At 36.6% G+C, this 16,782-nt stretch overlaps 1 protein-coding gene across 12 annotated transcripts in view; it reads left to right on the top strand.

Annotated features, from left to right (window-relative positions):
- The window catches only part of GPD2 (glycerol-3-phosphate dehydrogenase 2), a 200,401-nt gene that overhangs the window by 162,487 nt on the left and 21,132 nt on the right, over positions 1–16,782 (top strand). For all 12 annotated transcript variants that reach the window (XR_002173826.3, XM_073807699.1, XM_073807700.1 and 9 more), the window contains 3 exons: positions 3,214–3,378; positions 4,207–4,351; positions 10,810–11,003. Coding sequence is in view for 11 of the 12 variants with exons in the window: in XM_073807699.1 (XP_073663800.1) it covers positions 3,214–3,378; positions 4,207–4,351; positions 10,810–11,003 (504 nt within the window). In the remaining variant the exon portion in view is untranslated. The remainder of the gene's footprint in view (positions 1–3,213; positions 3,379–4,206; positions 4,352–10,809; positions 11,004–16,782) is intronic.

Here is a 16,782-nt window from a genome sequence, read left to right as displayed (position 1 = left end):
CGAGCATCTGGGTATCTCAGGGTAAAGGGTGAATTTAATGTGGGTCGGGGAGGGGGAGGGGGAGGTCTGCCCTGAATCCAAGCAGGTAAATGAATTAAGCTGAATGTCTGCAAAGAGGGGACTTCTGGGTAGAGGTGTGAGCTCCTGGGCCAAGAGGGAAGTCAAATTACTTAACTCCTCAATTTTTAGGAGCTTATAATAACTGTGTTTGTATTCCCCTTCAGAGCAAAGGGCAACTTGAGGGTTAAGTCTTGAGGGAATCATTCATATCCATTTCTACTTCTGTCCCACTTATTCAACTTACATATAAGGGCTAGTTTGGGTTTAAGTTAAGATTTTACACATTTCTGGGGTTTCCCTGCTCCCTTCAAATTTATTGCCACCAACTTACTGATGTCTGAAATTTGTTTTTAACTTGAGACAAAGCATTCCATTCTATAGTTAGAGATAATACTATAAATCTATAAGGACTATAAAATTTTATATAATTATGTAAGATTTCTATAAATCTAGAAGACTATAAATAAACCTGTTTATTTAACACATCGAATGGAATTTGGCTAAACTTAACACTTACTGGGTACTTGCTCTGTGCTTGGTACTAATGAGGAAAGGAAAAGATGAACAAGTAAGACCCTGCCTTCCCATGACCAGGCTGAGGAGACATGGAAATCATATATATAGTAATTACAGCGGGATACTACTTCCAGGAGAACCGAGATCTCCCTGTATCTTTCTCACCACTGGGTTCCTTGCATTTGTTACAGTGCCTGACTCATAACCAAGGCTTATTATTTTTTTTAAGTCGATGGGTACAGGGATGACTAGTATCATAAAGACTATAAAAATAGTATGTACAAGTTCCAGTGTTGATGCAGAAGGTGGAATGAACAACTTGGCCTTGGAGGGATGCAGCACAGATAAGGAGAGTCTTCATGGGAGATATTGAATCAGCTCATGAGAGAGGAATAGGGGTTGTCCGGAGCTTCCAGAATGGTTTTCCAGCCAAAAGAATTAGTGTGGACAAAGGCAAGAAGGTGTGAAGTGACATGGACGTTCAGGGAGTTGTAAATAATTTAACAACCCCATATAGTAGAATAAAGGCAGTAGAAGAATTTTGGCAGGTGAGGACCTTCACAAATAAGTAACACTTTTGATTCGAGTCAAGGCAGATGCTGCTAGGTATCAGGATGGGCATGCAAAATAAGGACCAAAGGAAGTTGTTTCCACCTCACACTTTAACTGAGGTTTATCTTGTTTACCTTCAGAAGTATTGGGATTTGGAAGCTAATTAGGGAGGTATATCTTAGTACAGAAACAGTAGAGCTTGATGAACTAGACCAATACTGCTCCAATGAGATTTTATAATTTAGAAAGGTATTAAAAGAAAGATTTTGTATTTTCAAAAGTTAGAGTTTCATTACCAGATGATCATGTGAATAGATAATACCACTTTACAAAGGGATCTGTCATTTAATAAGTGGGCTTTCTGCCTGGTTCCTTTGAACAGTGACATCATATAAGATTTAAAATAGTTGATTTTCACATAATTTTCCAGAGAACCGTCCTGTGTGTAAATCAAGGCACACTTGGATGGGTGAGAGTTCCCCTACCATAGGAACATGACTTGGATTTCTTGTACTACCCGTAGGGTGTTTCATTATTATGTACATAAATTCACTAGGAAGATCGGGTGGGATGAGTACTTCCTTCCGTTTAGATGTGTAATCTCTTTAGTTTAAAGAGAAGATCTATAATGGAGTTTTTATTTTGTTTCTTTGGACTGTTTGTGAAGCATATTCCAATATTAAATGAGCCCTACGTGAATAAAAGTGAGTTTCTTAAACTTAACTTTAAATGTACCTACTGACCATTATCATCTTTAGGGTTGTGCTGAGTTAAAATTGATAGAAATGCTACCCTTCTTTCTTCCCACTTGTAGTTCAGCTGCTGCTGCTGTTGTTTTCTTCTACTTTCATTCTATTAATTTTTGGATAAAATAACTCCTTATTTTGCAGGTTGAGTTTTAACGTACGTTCTCCACTTGATAGAGGCTTTAATTTTGAGGGAAAAGTCCTTGGCTGATTGCGTTAGTTTAGCGGTTCTAGAATAAGATGTTTGTGGGGAGGGGTGGCAGAATCCTGTCATTGATTCTCTCTTTGTAACTGTGCCCTTTTAGCTGGAACCGATTACCTGTGTAGTGCTTCTGGCCCTGTGCAGACTGAATCACAAGGAAGAAACTTTACATAAAACATTTATACTAAATGTTTGGTATGCTGGCAACATAAATCAACAATAATATCCATTATAAATTCATCCCTTTATCAGTATTATCTTGATAGAACTGATCCCAATGTGTGGGAATTTGAACGCTGCTTCAATACATCTAGCCCTGGGTAATTAATTATTCAGGGCACAGAGAACCTGGCCCCTGTGCTGTAGAGTAATTCTTCCTGGTCAGCGTTAACTCCACTGGCAATAATAAATAGAAAAAGTCTCTAGTGATGCCAGTATTTTAAAGTGATTAATCATCTTTCCCCCCTTCGCCTCCCCCTTAGTTTTCTTTAACTAGGATTTTTCAGCAATAAATCTTTAACAATACAGGTAGGAATTGTTCTGTAATTAAATTTTGCCCTGCTTAATTTCTTACCTTTTATGTACGATTTAAAAAAGTGTTACATTTTAAGGGGCTCTGATCAAAATTCAAACCAAGAAAAATCCCTTTATAGAATACCGAGAGATTCTCTATGAAAGATTAAGCTCTTGATTTTGAATATTAGATAGAGCACATATTCATAAAAATTGTTCATCAGCACCAGTTGGGGTGTCAAATATTCCGAAGTTTTGAATTGCTTCACTTTCTTGCATACAGGTTGTCTGTATTAGGAAAAGTCTGACATATACATATGTTCCCAAACTGAGAGAATACTTACTTATTTCTTAACTTTCAAATAATTGATGTGAGCTCTGTAGGAAAGGGAGATTTTTCGTCCTTTTGTGGTACACAGACTGCACTTGCAGAAATGGCAGGTAAATGCCTGACCGAGAACACCCATGTATTTTCAAATAATGCCCTATAGAGCTGACCAGCCATCATGTATATTCTGGGAGACAGGGACAGATGTGACATATCTGTTGTGACACACTTCTGTACCACCAGTCTGTGGCTCGAGGTGACTCCTGTCCCTCCTCTGATGCTTTCCCTTGCTGCAGGACAACACAACGACGCACGGATGAACCTTGCCATTGCTCTCACTGCTGCCAGGTATGGGGCTGCCACGGCCAATTACATGGAGGTCATGAGCTTGCTCAAGAAGACAGACCCCAAGACAGGGAAAGAGCGCGTGAGCGGTGCGCGGTGCAAGGATGTGCTCACAGGTATGCGAAGGCTCAGGCAGGGAGGGATTTCTTAGCATCGTGCCTTGTCTATATAAAGACTGAACGATAATTTTTCTGTCACTTCTCTTTTATTGAAGCGAGATTTCAGAGTCCTATTAATTATATTCCTTATTGTCAACAATGACTGGTTTCACGTGAAAATTTTCCCTTGTAGGACCTGGCAATTTTTCTTCTTTGTGTTAAACAATAATGATGATCATGATCATAATAAATGCCCACAAAATTCCCGCAGCTATGAATGCATTCTGTTTTCTTTACAAAAACATGTTATTAAGAAAATTCACTCATGTGCCAAGTTTCAAAGTATCATTTAGGTGACATAAGCAGTGCGTTTACCTGTCGTTAAAGTCAATCACTTTAACTCTGGTGAGATTTTCATGCCCGTCCAGTTCTACGGCCGTGTGGGCGAAGTTTCAAAATTACATCATTTCCTTCAAAACCAGCACTGTGAAATATATCATCTCACAGCAACACTGCTCACACATTTGAGTTTTAAGGAGAAAGCGGCTAATTTACTCACTTTCTTCCTATTTGGCACTTTAATGCCGGGCATTTTGCAAACTAGAATGAGAGCTGAAATGAAAAGGTGGCATGTTTTTCTTCCTGCGGTTTGGACTTGGTTTCAATAAATTTACTCACATGCGAACCTTTTGTGTGGCTTCTCAATGACTCTGGTTGCCCGTGTCACTTAGTGTGGCATACAGTAAAATCCACCATAGGTTAAGTTAAGAGACGAATTAATAATCCAAAGCGTCAGTGAGCAGAGAAACAAACGGGCTGTGTGATTGACGCTGCTTTCTTTCACAGGGGAGGAATTTGATGTAAGAGCCAAGTGTGTTATCAATGCCACGGGACCTTTCACAGACACTGTGCGCAAAATGGATGATAAGGATGCCGCAGCTATCTGCCAGCCCAGTGCTGGCGTCCACATCGTGATGCCTGGTTATTACAGGTACCTGTGTTCCCACTTGGCCATTGTCGTCAGAGAACGAGGGATGCAAGAAATGGTCTACATGTATTCTTGTAGCACACCTTTCTTACTAATAGATGGTCTAGCTCACTGTTCAAAATGAGAAGAAATGAGTAAAAAAAAAAAAAAACAAAAAACTCTTCCAAAGCACAAAATACAAACCAGGCTTGTGTATTTCTTAGCTTTTATGGCAATACTCCTTTCTATGAGTTAGTGATTTGGGATCCATTTTTGTACTGTTTTCAGTGTACTGATCGTCAAAGGCTAAGCCGTACTATTTTTGAATTTAAATGTTCATTAAAACCCTAAAAATAATTTTTCAAAAATGTCCATAAGGGACATTTTCATTAAGACACTAAAAAGTTAATTTTATAAAATACCCAGATTTGCTTATGAAGAATCTGAAAATGAGGACCCCCTCAAGTATTCTTGTTTATAACTTTTGAAATGTGTTTTGAAAAATACTATAGCAAGTAAAAATCGGTTATTATTTCTGATTTATCAAATTAACAAAGATAATCACAGGTAGAGAAATAGATAAAGATAGAGGTGAAATAAGAACAGCTATTAATTGAAAATCAGTTAAAAGTTAGGTGATGGGCACATGAAAATGAGATTTTTGTGTGTGTTTGAATTTTTAAATATTTTTTTATTTTTAATAAATTAGAAAAGAAACATTTATGTGATCCTAACTAAGAAATTGATAATTATTACCCCTCATGTACATTTCAAGACATCTGGGGAAAAATTCACGTGTCTATGCTGAGTATGGAATATTTTTATTTCCACATGTGGTAAATCTAATAGGCAAACTAGTACATAATTCTGTGAAATAATGATTTATGCTCAAGGTATTCATTAAGACATTATTTGTAGTTGAGAAATATTACGAACCACTTCAGTTTCTAACCTTAGCAGAATGGATAAGTAAATTATGGTGTACCTGCACAAGGGAGTATTATATGTTCATTAAAAATTATAATTATAAATAACATTAGTGTCCTAAGAAAACGCTAGTGATACAATGTTAGTTTAGAATGGAGGATACAAGATTGTATGTGTAACACAATCTAAGCATTATATAAGTACATAGAAAAGAGATTAAAAGAAATATGTTAAATACCAGTGGTGATTATCTCTAGGTGATTTAATTATGGGCAAAAAGGTAATTTCTAGGTAATGTGTTTAGGATGAGAGCTATCTCTTCCATATTTTAATAACTTTCCATAAAAGATATATACATTTTTCGTGTTTGATAAAACAGATGTACAGATCCATGATATTTCATTTAATATCTGCATTCTTCTAGAATGCTATCCTGCTATGTAATAGATGATACGGCCTTATTAATTATCAGTTCTCCAGTAACTAAGTCTTCTTGAAGAGAGTCCAAGATATACCTAATTGTACCAAACACACTTCTAATGAGAAAGATATTACACTTCTACCAAGAGGAATATTAATGAAATTTCTTATCCACCAGCTTCCAAGGTTTCTTTGTCATTTTCTAAATGTCTGCGTGTAATTGGTAGACAGTCATTAGTATTTTCACTTAGGACTGGAGAAACCAAGGTGCTTCCAGTCTCAATAATAAAAACTTATGCAGTGGTGCTTAATAGAGTTTTAAAAACTGCTAACAGAAGTTTAGTTCAAATGAAAAGGAGAGAAGTAAATATATGTACATGTTGCAAATGTTTCTTGTATATAGAGAAGCTTTAAAAAATAGTTCCAGACCCAATTATATACGTTTATTTTGTGTTGGGTAAACATATGCAAGGCCAGCTAGTTTGTAAGTTTTTTGGAGTTTTTTTTTTAACGTTTCGTAGAGTACAGATGTAATACCTAAACTATAGACACACACATCACCATAATCCTTATATTTGTTTAGGTCTTACTAGATTCAACATATTTTCCTGTACATTCTGTTTCGTATCTTCTTCACTACTGTCGTATGATGTCAGAGGACACTTACTAGTATTCTGTATTATTCCCTGTGTTATTTCTGCCACTTGATAATGACGTTGTTTGGGACAAACCATTTTATTCTGCAAACCTTAGTTTGCCTATCATTAAAATGGGAAGGCATTCTGCTGTTTCCAGTACATAGACAAAGACAGTATGAAGAGTAACTTCAGGTGATACCTTGGTAAAGAACTTCCTGGTTTGTTCATCACTTTACCTCTTGCTAACTCTGTGACTTTGGGAAGCTGCTCATTTCAGCGTCTGGTTCCTTATCTCACGATAGTACCTATATGTATACATTTTGACAATGATTCTTTGTTTACTTTTTATCTGTTTTCTTGACTTCTATATCCCCAGCTCCTGATATATTATCTGGTGCATAATAATGACCAGTAAATATTTTTTGAATGACTCCTACTAACTTTTTTGTGATAACTTGCCCAAATTGAGATTGTTGCTTTTTTTAATTAGAATTTTAATATAATATTTATAAGGGAATTTTAAATATATAGAGATTAAAATATAAAAACAAAATGTGATTCTTCATTTTACTGCCAAGATAACCCCTGTAGACAAAAATAAACAAAAATAATCACTATAGAAAAATAGAAAGACATAAAATGCAAAGTGAAAGCCTCCCTCTTCTCTTCATGCCCCCAACTTCAGTTTTTGATCACATTTCCTTCTGATTCCTTCCATAAAATTTTGTGTTTATATTTGCACAAATGTATATCCTTTTAAGTTTTTTTTCATGAAGGAAGTCGTGCTACACATATGTCCTGTACTATGCTTTATAATATGCTAATAACAGAGCAGATAGGTGGTTTTTAAGAAATATAAATATATATCACCTGCATGTATGATAGTATTTTCAAAACAGAATACCTTTCTTAATCCTAAAAATTAGGCATTAGCTTCGGGCCCCTGCCCGTAAGTCATGCAAGTGTTAGTCACAACTGGGTCTATTTCAGTCTAAGATGCAGTAAGTGATCTCATTCTACTTTGGGAGAAATTAATATCTCCATCTTTAGCACCTTGAACTACAACCACTACACATCCTGTGGGAAACCTTAGAGGAGTGGTCTGGCAGCCCAGTTCCTGTTCACGCTCTGTTTCAGATGAGTCCCTTGGTTTGAGATTACAGCCTGGGTTAAGCGTTTGGTCCCTCTTTCAGCACTGACCTCGAGCAACTGTATCGCTGGCATCCCAGAGGGATGTTTTACTTTCCATATCAAGTCATTCTCTTGGGTGGGTTGGGGTCAGGAGATCTCAGCCTGAAATGGTTCTCTGGATTTCTCAATCTCATTCAACAATTATAACTCAAGGGTTCTACTAGGTCCTCAGAGATGAGTCAGACCTGGTGCTGCCCTATAAACCAGCTGATAATAACTTAAGGCCTAGCATTTCAAGTAGAACCTGATCAGTTTGGCAATGCAATGAGTTCAGGAGCCACTGATTTATTGACTTTAGGTGGCTAAATGGAGAGTGAGGACCAGGTATGCAGTGTATCCTGCTGGGCTATTTTCAGGGTATCTTTACGGAATTTATTAAGCTTGTTATGACCCTAACATTCCACATGTGGAATTATCTTGTGCCATGGTAGCAGCTTTCTCTCTCTCTCTCTTTCTCTCATTCTGGATTGTTTTAATTTCATAAAACAACACACAGAAGTCATTTACTTTTGAAGGTACTAAGAACATTAAGAAGGCATTAAGAGCAAATCTGGAATTTTCATCAGAGTTGTGGGTAGATGCTCTTACGAAAGCAGCAACAATACACCAAATGACTAAAATACATGAAAATAATCATCTCCTCCTTTTAGCCTACAGATGCTTTTTATTGCTGACGAAAGGTCAATTTTTTTTCTATAACGTGTGTGCATACTGCTAGCTCCAACACTGATTGCTAAGTAGTTAACAATAAATTGATTTCAGTTTAAGTAAGGGTACTTCAGGACGGCAATGGACTGCATGAGAAAAATGTTCATTAGATCTAATCCTAGACACACATGTAAATTAGCAGCCAGCTTTTCCTGCTGATGTCAAGTGAATTATACATATTGAGAAAAGACCTATGCCTCACTGCATTGTATATACCATCACTATAGTTGATAGCCATTTTCAAACTTTTGTGCCACCTTGCAGAATTAATCATTTGTAAGAAAACAAACTTTTCCCTAAGGGTGAGTTATGAATTAGGTAATTTAGAACCGATGAGAGGTATTTCCAAGTGGATTCTTAAATTTTTATACCATTCATTAATAGCTTTGGCTTCCCTCTGTGCTTGTTAATTTTATGTTTGACACATATGTCTTCACTTAAGCAGTTGATTCTCTACAGGTTCCAGTTATGTGTGTGTTGGTAACCATCACATTCACCCTTTAAACTGCTTTTTATTGCACTGAAAGATTTCGAAGGATTCAGTAGTTGTGCTTTTCTAACAGCATTTCATGTCTCAGTTGCTGAATATTATAATTTTATGCTGATATTGATCAAGTTCATTGAGTTAGACACATAATATGATATCCGGTCCATAAAATGATGATATATAAAATATACCAACATGGAATTTGTTCCTTAAATATTAGAATATGGAATTTATCCTTTTGTTTCAATATAGCACTATTTACCAAATTAAAAGTTTGAACTCGTGAGTTAATTTCTAATCACAAAGTGACTTATTTAATCTAAGGGCATATCAACCCAGGATCAAATTCGGTGCTTACAAAACATATTTTAACTAGTTTCTTTTAAGATCTTTAGAGAGTTTTATGGCAAATACAAAGAAAAAAAATATAGGCATACAGAGACTGAAAATACTCGATATTTGTAGTTTTCAATGTATTTTTAAAAGGTAAAATTATTTCCTGTAAGTAACCCTGAGTGAAGATGAGATCTTAGCTGAAGGTTTAAATGATTGACACACTTCTGTGGTGCTTTTTACATGTGCTAAATAGAATAACTGAGGCCTACTCTCTCCTGTGTCTCATGTAGGCTGCAGATAGTGATTTCTTTCTGCAAGGCTGTGTGGACATGGCAGGCATTTCATGGGGCTGATGAGTCTTTGCAAAGAAATATTAGTACTCTTTATGGTTTAAATGAAGAAGATACATGAGCTAAGCTGACTGTAGGTTTCTTTTTCATGAAAAAGCCAGTTTTATTTTGCTTTTAAACAGTATTTAGACTCTCATCCTTACACATCTGAATCTGAGTTTCATTTTTTTTTTAATTTTAAGGGAATGATAAGCATAAATAGTTGACCATATGTCCCTTAAAATATGTGAGTTTAAGAGGGATTTCTTGAACCCAAATAGAATTATATTTCCTATTCAAGAAATGTTATTAATAGAAGCTAAAAATATATTCACAGAAAATACCTTTAACATTGGCTCCTTATGAGAGGTCAGTCAAATTGAAACAGCTGTCTGAAGATCAGTAGTGTTCAGCTGTCTGAAAGGGACACTTGCAGTTTCCTTCTACTGCTTTAGCAGGACCTCCACAATTTTAGAATGGTTCGTGGATACATTAAAACAAGAGTTTCTAATGATTTAATAATATAGCTGAACAGATTTTGTTAACGTTTATTTATACTTGCCTGTTCTTTCAAGTGTGTTTCACAATTTGGTCTTACAATACTAAGTAGGTATTAGAAAAATTCTTGATTAATATTTTTGAAGGTTTTACATAGTCTGTCAGAAGAGGCGTCCTTGAACCTTGATTTAGCAGCATTGCACACCAGCATCTTCTGCCTACTTAAAGATTTTCATTGCTAAGATATTACTCTACTTTTTGACCTTATATCCCAGTACACTATTATTTAGGTAGTAGTAGAAAACTGAGCCCTTTTCTCATGGATGCGCTTCTTGAGATTTCTGTAGAATTGAAATAAAGTAAGAAATCTCATATTTGGTGAAGTGGTACAAACTTATTCAGGCACAGCGGAGTAAAGAACTTTTTGATTACATTTTAGTTTCTAGAAAGTTAGACCCTTCACTTTTCTCATGTACTTCTGAGACCTTAAACTGAAAGACATGCCAGATGTCAAATGGCCCAGGAAAATACTTTTCATAGACTTGAAAAAAGGTTGAAGAGCTATCCTTCATTGACCATCATGAAAGAAATTATAGACATTTATCCTGCTGACATTATCTGATGTGAATGGTCCAAGGGATATAAAAACCCAAACAACTGGAAATTGAAGTCCACTTACTTAATTTACCTTGCATTACTGAGTTGGGGGGCCTGAGTTCTGCTGTGGAATATTATTATTATTGTCACACTTGCCCCATTCCTTTTGTGTTACCAGAATTATTTTTTCCTTTAGGAATTTCTAGATTAGGGTAGTGGCAATAAAAGTAACAGTTCATGTGTTTCTTGTTTGTTTATATGAGAATTAGGGAATAAAATAGTTTTTAGAATGCAGATTAAGAGCAAACTTCGGCTAATTTCAGAAATATATGACCCTTCTTTTTATCCCAGCCCAGAGAGCATGGGACTCCTTGACCCAGCGACCAGTGATGGGCGAGTTATTTTCTTCTTACCCTGGCAAAAGATGACTATCGCTGGCACTACCGACACTCCAACTGACGTCACACACCATCCTATTCCTTCCGAAGAAGACATCAACTTCATTTTGAATGAAGTGCGTAACTACTTGAGTTGTGACGTTGAAGGTAACTTACGAAGTTTACCCTCCCACTTTTATATCTCCCAAACCATTCCAGCTCTCACTGGGTAATTGCCGTGTGTCCAGTCTGACTCATCTTCACACCTGGCCACCTCTAACTCTTATGTGCTGACCACTTCTTCTAGAAGGTTTATGAGGGCCAAATTATAACACAATAGGAAGAAGTTGCCTTTTTTCCCTCTACTTTCCACATCCACATGAAACACATACCATCCTTTTCTGGTCCTTTCTAATGGCAAGATTGGAGTGCTATTACGGGAGCTCTAAACACCCTTGCTCTTCCAGAAGAGTATGAAATGTTTGCATTGCTATTTAATTTCTAGAGCTTGGGAAGATCTGATTTACAGATCTAGGATATCCATAGGAAATAATTAATCAGAGAAATGAGAGGATAGAGGTTTATGTATTCTAAGAAACTTAGTGAGCTGTTATTATGTGGAAACTGGAGTATTAACAGTGGATTTAGCTAAGAAGAATAAGTATACTTGTTTTAATTGAAAAAGCCAAAGTTTACTTCTTTCCAGTGCTAACCTGAGCATGGTTTCTTTTAACTTGGATATCATAGTACCTTCTTCTTCTTTTTTTTTTCTTTTTTTTTGCGGTACACGGGCCTCTCACTGCTGTGGCCTCTCCCGTTGCGGAGCACAGGCTCCGGACGCGCAGGCTCAGCGGCCATGGCTCACGGGCCCAGCCGCTCCACGGCACGTGGGATCTTCCGGGACCAGGGCACGAACCCGTGTCCCCTGCATCGGCAGGCGGACTCTCAACCACTGCGCCACCAGGGAAGCCCCATAGTACCTTCTTTTAACTTGGATGCCATAGCATTTTCTCCAGTGGACATAGATGGTATAATGTATTTTTTTTTATCCGTGCTAGTTTCAGAAGTTTCCCAACATTATTTCCTATCTCAGTTAATAGCCTCATCAGCCGACTAGTCACCCAGCCTAGAAACGGCATGCTTATCTTTGCTGATCCTTCTCTTTCCACATCCAGTCCAACTCCCATCAATGCTCACTCTGAAGTATCCTGTAAATCCCCTCTCACTTTCATTACTCTAGGTCACACCTGTGTCACTTTTCACTTAGAGTTGCATTGGCCCCCTAACTTGCTTCCATATATTAGGTCTCTGTCCCCACCTACTCTGGTCCTTCCACCAGAACTCTCTAAAACACAGTTCTGATCATCACTTCCTTGCACAAAAATATCCCTTTGATATCTCATCATTAACTTCAGGAAAAATTTTAAACTATCTCATATGCAATCTAAGGCTTTCCACGACTTGTCTTTGCAGGTTTATATTCAACTACTCCACTTATGTGCATTCAATAGTTTAACCATATTACATTTCTTACTATTTCCAAATCAGGTCATGCACTTTTAAACCTTCATGCCTTGTTTACTTAGGTTGAAGTCTTGCTCTGGGATGTCTTTTCCCCCAACTTCTCATTTTGGCAAAATACTATTTATACTTCAGAAGCCAGATATCTTTCGTAGTCCCCTAGAATGCTGGTCTAGTATATCACAACATTATACAATAGGTAATAGTCTAAGATATATTCTTACTTGGAGCTCCTTACAAGTAAGGATTCTTTATTCAGTTACAAAGCTTGTTATATATCTGGTATGCCACTCATGACTGTTTTAAATCAAAATAAATTAGTAATAGGTGCTTTCAGGGTTTTTGATGCTGGTAGCAATTTGAAAATCTTTCTATATTAAGGTAGAAAGTTTAAGAGTTTTTGAAAATAGTCTTCATCTGTTTATATCAGGCATCTCCTATAATGTTGGCTTCAATGGAGGACATGCAAAGACACAATTTTTGTCTTAAGGTGACTCAGTAGCCTCTATGAGTGCTTTTTCCCTAAAGAATTTTTTTCATTATGTGATCACACATTTACAAACAAACTGCTTTAAAAAATGGTTTAGGGGATTCTCCTAGTTTAATTGATTGATCCATACTGTATAGTTTTAGTTTCTTCTAATTTCAAATAATGGATGTAATTTCATTTTGAGTAGATTCTCTTTGGATAGTTATAATAGTATAAATGTATTAAATGCATGTAATTGAAATCTGTGTGGCTAAATTTATACTCTTTCGCACATACAGACACACACACACACACACACAATACTCAAACATAGTTGTTTAAGAAATAGTCATGCCCTGTTTAATATCCATACTTAAGTACTCAAAATGCATTTCAATTTCAGCTTTTTTTCCCACTTTTTGCAAAGTAGGAGGAGCTTCATCTGGGTATGATTGTATTTTAATGTATTGATTACTGTTAATGAATCCTGCTTCATTTCACATTTACCTGGGTATGATCTTTGTTAAAAGTGGGTTTATATAGGGCCATAAGAACAAGAAGTTTAGATTGTTAGAGCAAGAAATAAAATTAATTCAAGAGCAGAGAGCTATAGTTGACAGTTTCCAAATTCTTAAAGTTCAAATGCACTAACGAGAAATCTAACTGCTTATACGGGATGTGCTGGGAAGAGGTGTAGGTTCCAAAAGGCTGCTGTGTCCATATCGTGGGTGGGGATTTCCATCAGTGAAATGAGCCTTGGACTGGAACAGAGACTGAGCCTGTACCCATCACTTTCATTCTGCTTATTAATAGGTAGGAGACTTGTTAATACCTGCTGGGACCTACTTGGTCTATAGAGGTCTTTTCGGTTAACATACCTTTTGGTAGTCAGGTTAATTGGTGAAACTAACAAAGAGTTTTTGTCAGTTTTGATTTTTGGTAAAAGTGGGCTGAAATTAATATGTGAACACTGTAAATCAGGCTTTTCCTCTGGTGCTCTCGGGACTCTTGAGATTACAAATTCTCCACGTAGCAAATATCCAGGGTAAAAGCAGAAGTGACAGCTCTTTCACGTACTTCATTTATTTCCCTGTGCTCACCCTCTATCACACCTTTCTAATTGTCAACTTATCCTTTGAATCAGCAATGATTCTTTATGGTTTCTTTTCATTCTTATTTCTACTGGACTGAAGGCCTCAGAGTATATGAGGAATTACCCTCAGTCTTGGTAGAGTGCTAGTTAGCTAGAGTATGTCTATATCTAAAGTAAAGACATTCAAATTTGTATTTTTTCCAAGGAATTTAGGTGAAACCCAATACTCTCTCCTATACTGATGAAATGTGAAAGAGAAACTCGGCCTCAGGCACCATTCAGTTTTTTGACTACATGCTGTTGCTACACATATTTTAATCTTTCCATTAGTCTGCAGTGGGTTATGCATGCTTTATTTTTTAAAACTCTACTGTTATTGAGCACTTTTTATGCTACACACTCCGCTAAGCATATTGCTTATATTATCTCTGATTCCTCGTAACAACCTTGTTAGTTTTATTTTGTAATTCCCATTTTGTAGATGAAGAAACTGAGGCCCAGTGACTTTGTTTCCTTCCCATAGCTCATTCATGTTGGAGCCATGATATTGAATGCAAGTCAGTCTAGCTCTAATACTTGTGCTTCTAACTATTATGCAGTATTCCAATTGGTAGTCCCGGGTTTGTCGCGTGAAGTGATATTATATCCACTAGGGAGTGGATTAAGCCTCTCAGTTCATTTCATGGAAGCTGCCAGACACCTTCAAAATGATAGTGACCTTTGCTCTCGACTGGCCTTATTTGGATTTGAATGTTAAAGTAGAGGAGGTTTCATTTCTCATAACCAATCCCTTGGGCCAAGCAGTCTTCGCTACAGATTTTAAAAATAAAAAATTTGTGTAGATCCTAGAGGAAATACTTTTGAAATGGTTTGTATTCACCAGGGTTGAAACAATCATTTTAAAAGGATTTATTAAGTGGATGAATAAGTAAAATTCTGACAACAGTTTCTGAGCCTCCCCAAATGGCTATATTCTTGAGAAGAAAAAAAGTGTCAAATCTTAACACTCCATGCTGTTCGCAGCGGCTGCCACACTTCTGCAAAATGCATCGGAACAATTCTGAAAAGCATTTTGCCTGTTGGGAATAAGACCATGTCTTCTTTTACGATTTAGAAAGCTTTCCATTCACAGGCTGAATTTTCTAGATTACTTGTTTGTTCTCTTCTGAAACGGGTAATTGATAGTTGTGCAGTGTGTATTGGGTTAGGAAGAAAAATGATCTTTTGAAAAATGTATCATTAAGTCCGCTGTGTAGAGGTTAATCAGAAGGACGCAGTGGCGAAACTAAGCTGTGACTTAAAGGGATTGAGGAAGACAGAAGATTTGCAGAGTGCTTTATCCATGTAGTTTTTCTGGAGTGCTTCTCTAAGCAGCTTCTCTAGTTGTACACAGGTTTTCACATATGCAATTAGTAGTGTTTATAGATTGCCTGTTATTCAATTAACAACGGAGCTGGCCATATCAACTCACTGCAGACCTGCCTTTTCACTGCCAGAGATTGTACCAGGGTTATCAACTTACACAGGCTTGGATGTCTTCCAGCTGTTTAATTATAGTGTCACGCGCTTTGCTTTTTCTAGTTTCATTAGTTTATAAATGTAATATGGTATCTTATTTCTGTGATTAACACTTCATTTCTGCAGGTTAAACATGCTGGTAGAGAAGGTATTGATTTCTGACACTGTTTCCCCTGTGTTCACGTAGATATTTTCACATGCTTTTCATTGATTTTTTGAAAGTGGCAAACAGGAGAAAGAGCACCCCAAAATGTATGGCTAAATAACTGATGGGAAGCAAAAGTGCACATTTAGCTCTTAATTGTTACTTCCTGTGGGCTTCATTTTCTATTAACTTAAAACCAACACTTGTCTTGCCAAGTTTTTAAGAATAAAAATATTAATTATCATTGGAAACAATTACACAGCACTTAGTCTTTTCAACCAGCTGTGAAAAATGTCTATTCAACTTTACTATTTATATTTTATTCTTTATATATTTTATACACTAAAACCTGACTGAATTATTTATCAGGGTAGTAATAAAAATAATTCTTAAACATGATGGTAGAAGGACTATTTTATTTCCTTACTATCCTTCTGAAAATATCGACCAGTACTTTTATACATTCTGTAGTACTCATGGGATTTTTAACATCTGGGCAGTTGGCACTTAAAAATCAGAGTGGCATGGATTTATATACACTACCAAATGTAAAATAGATAGCTAGTGGGAAGCAGCTGCATAGCACAGGGAGATCAGCTCAGTGCTTTGTGACCCCCTAGAGGGGTGGGATAGGGAGTGTGGGAGGGAGACGCAAGAGGGAGGGGATATGGACATATATGTATACATATAGCTGATTCACTTTGTTATACAGCAGAAACTAACACAACATTGTAAAGCAATTATACTCCAATACAGATGTTAAACAAAAAAGAAATCAACTGGGTGAGCCACTCTCATAAGTGGTGTTTAATGAGAATTTTTCTCAATTTTAATAGTAGTGTTGTTTCCTGTCATCTTGTTTTATTAAAGTGTTCAGTTGTTTTAAAAGAGGATATCCAATTGTTTAAATATATAGTCATTAGAAACCTTAAGTCTAGCATGTTGACTCAGAGGCCAAAATATTATTGCTTTTGATTTTGTAATGTCAGCTCTTGTTTGATATAAAAAGTTCAGAGAATGTTTTAATATGCCATTTCATATTTATTGATCACAATACATGACTCCTACTTGATACAGTATTTGAGGTACTGAGAAATACTAGAATTGATATTGCCGAAGACTTTCAACATGGTGAGGAAGATGCAACAGTAATGCCGTCTTGTTTAGCCATCCTGACGGTACGAGGACCAGGAAAATCAAG

Source organism: Tursiops truncatus, chromosome 7 (genome assembly GCF_011762595.2).
Source record: "Tursiops truncatus isolate mTurTru1 chromosome 7, mTurTru1.mat.Y, whole genome shotgun sequence".
Classification (NCBI taxonomy): Eukaryota; Metazoa; Chordata; class Mammalia; order Artiodactyla; family Delphinidae; genus Tursiops; species Tursiops truncatus.
This window is presented reverse-complemented; position numbering and strand designations above follow the sequence as displayed.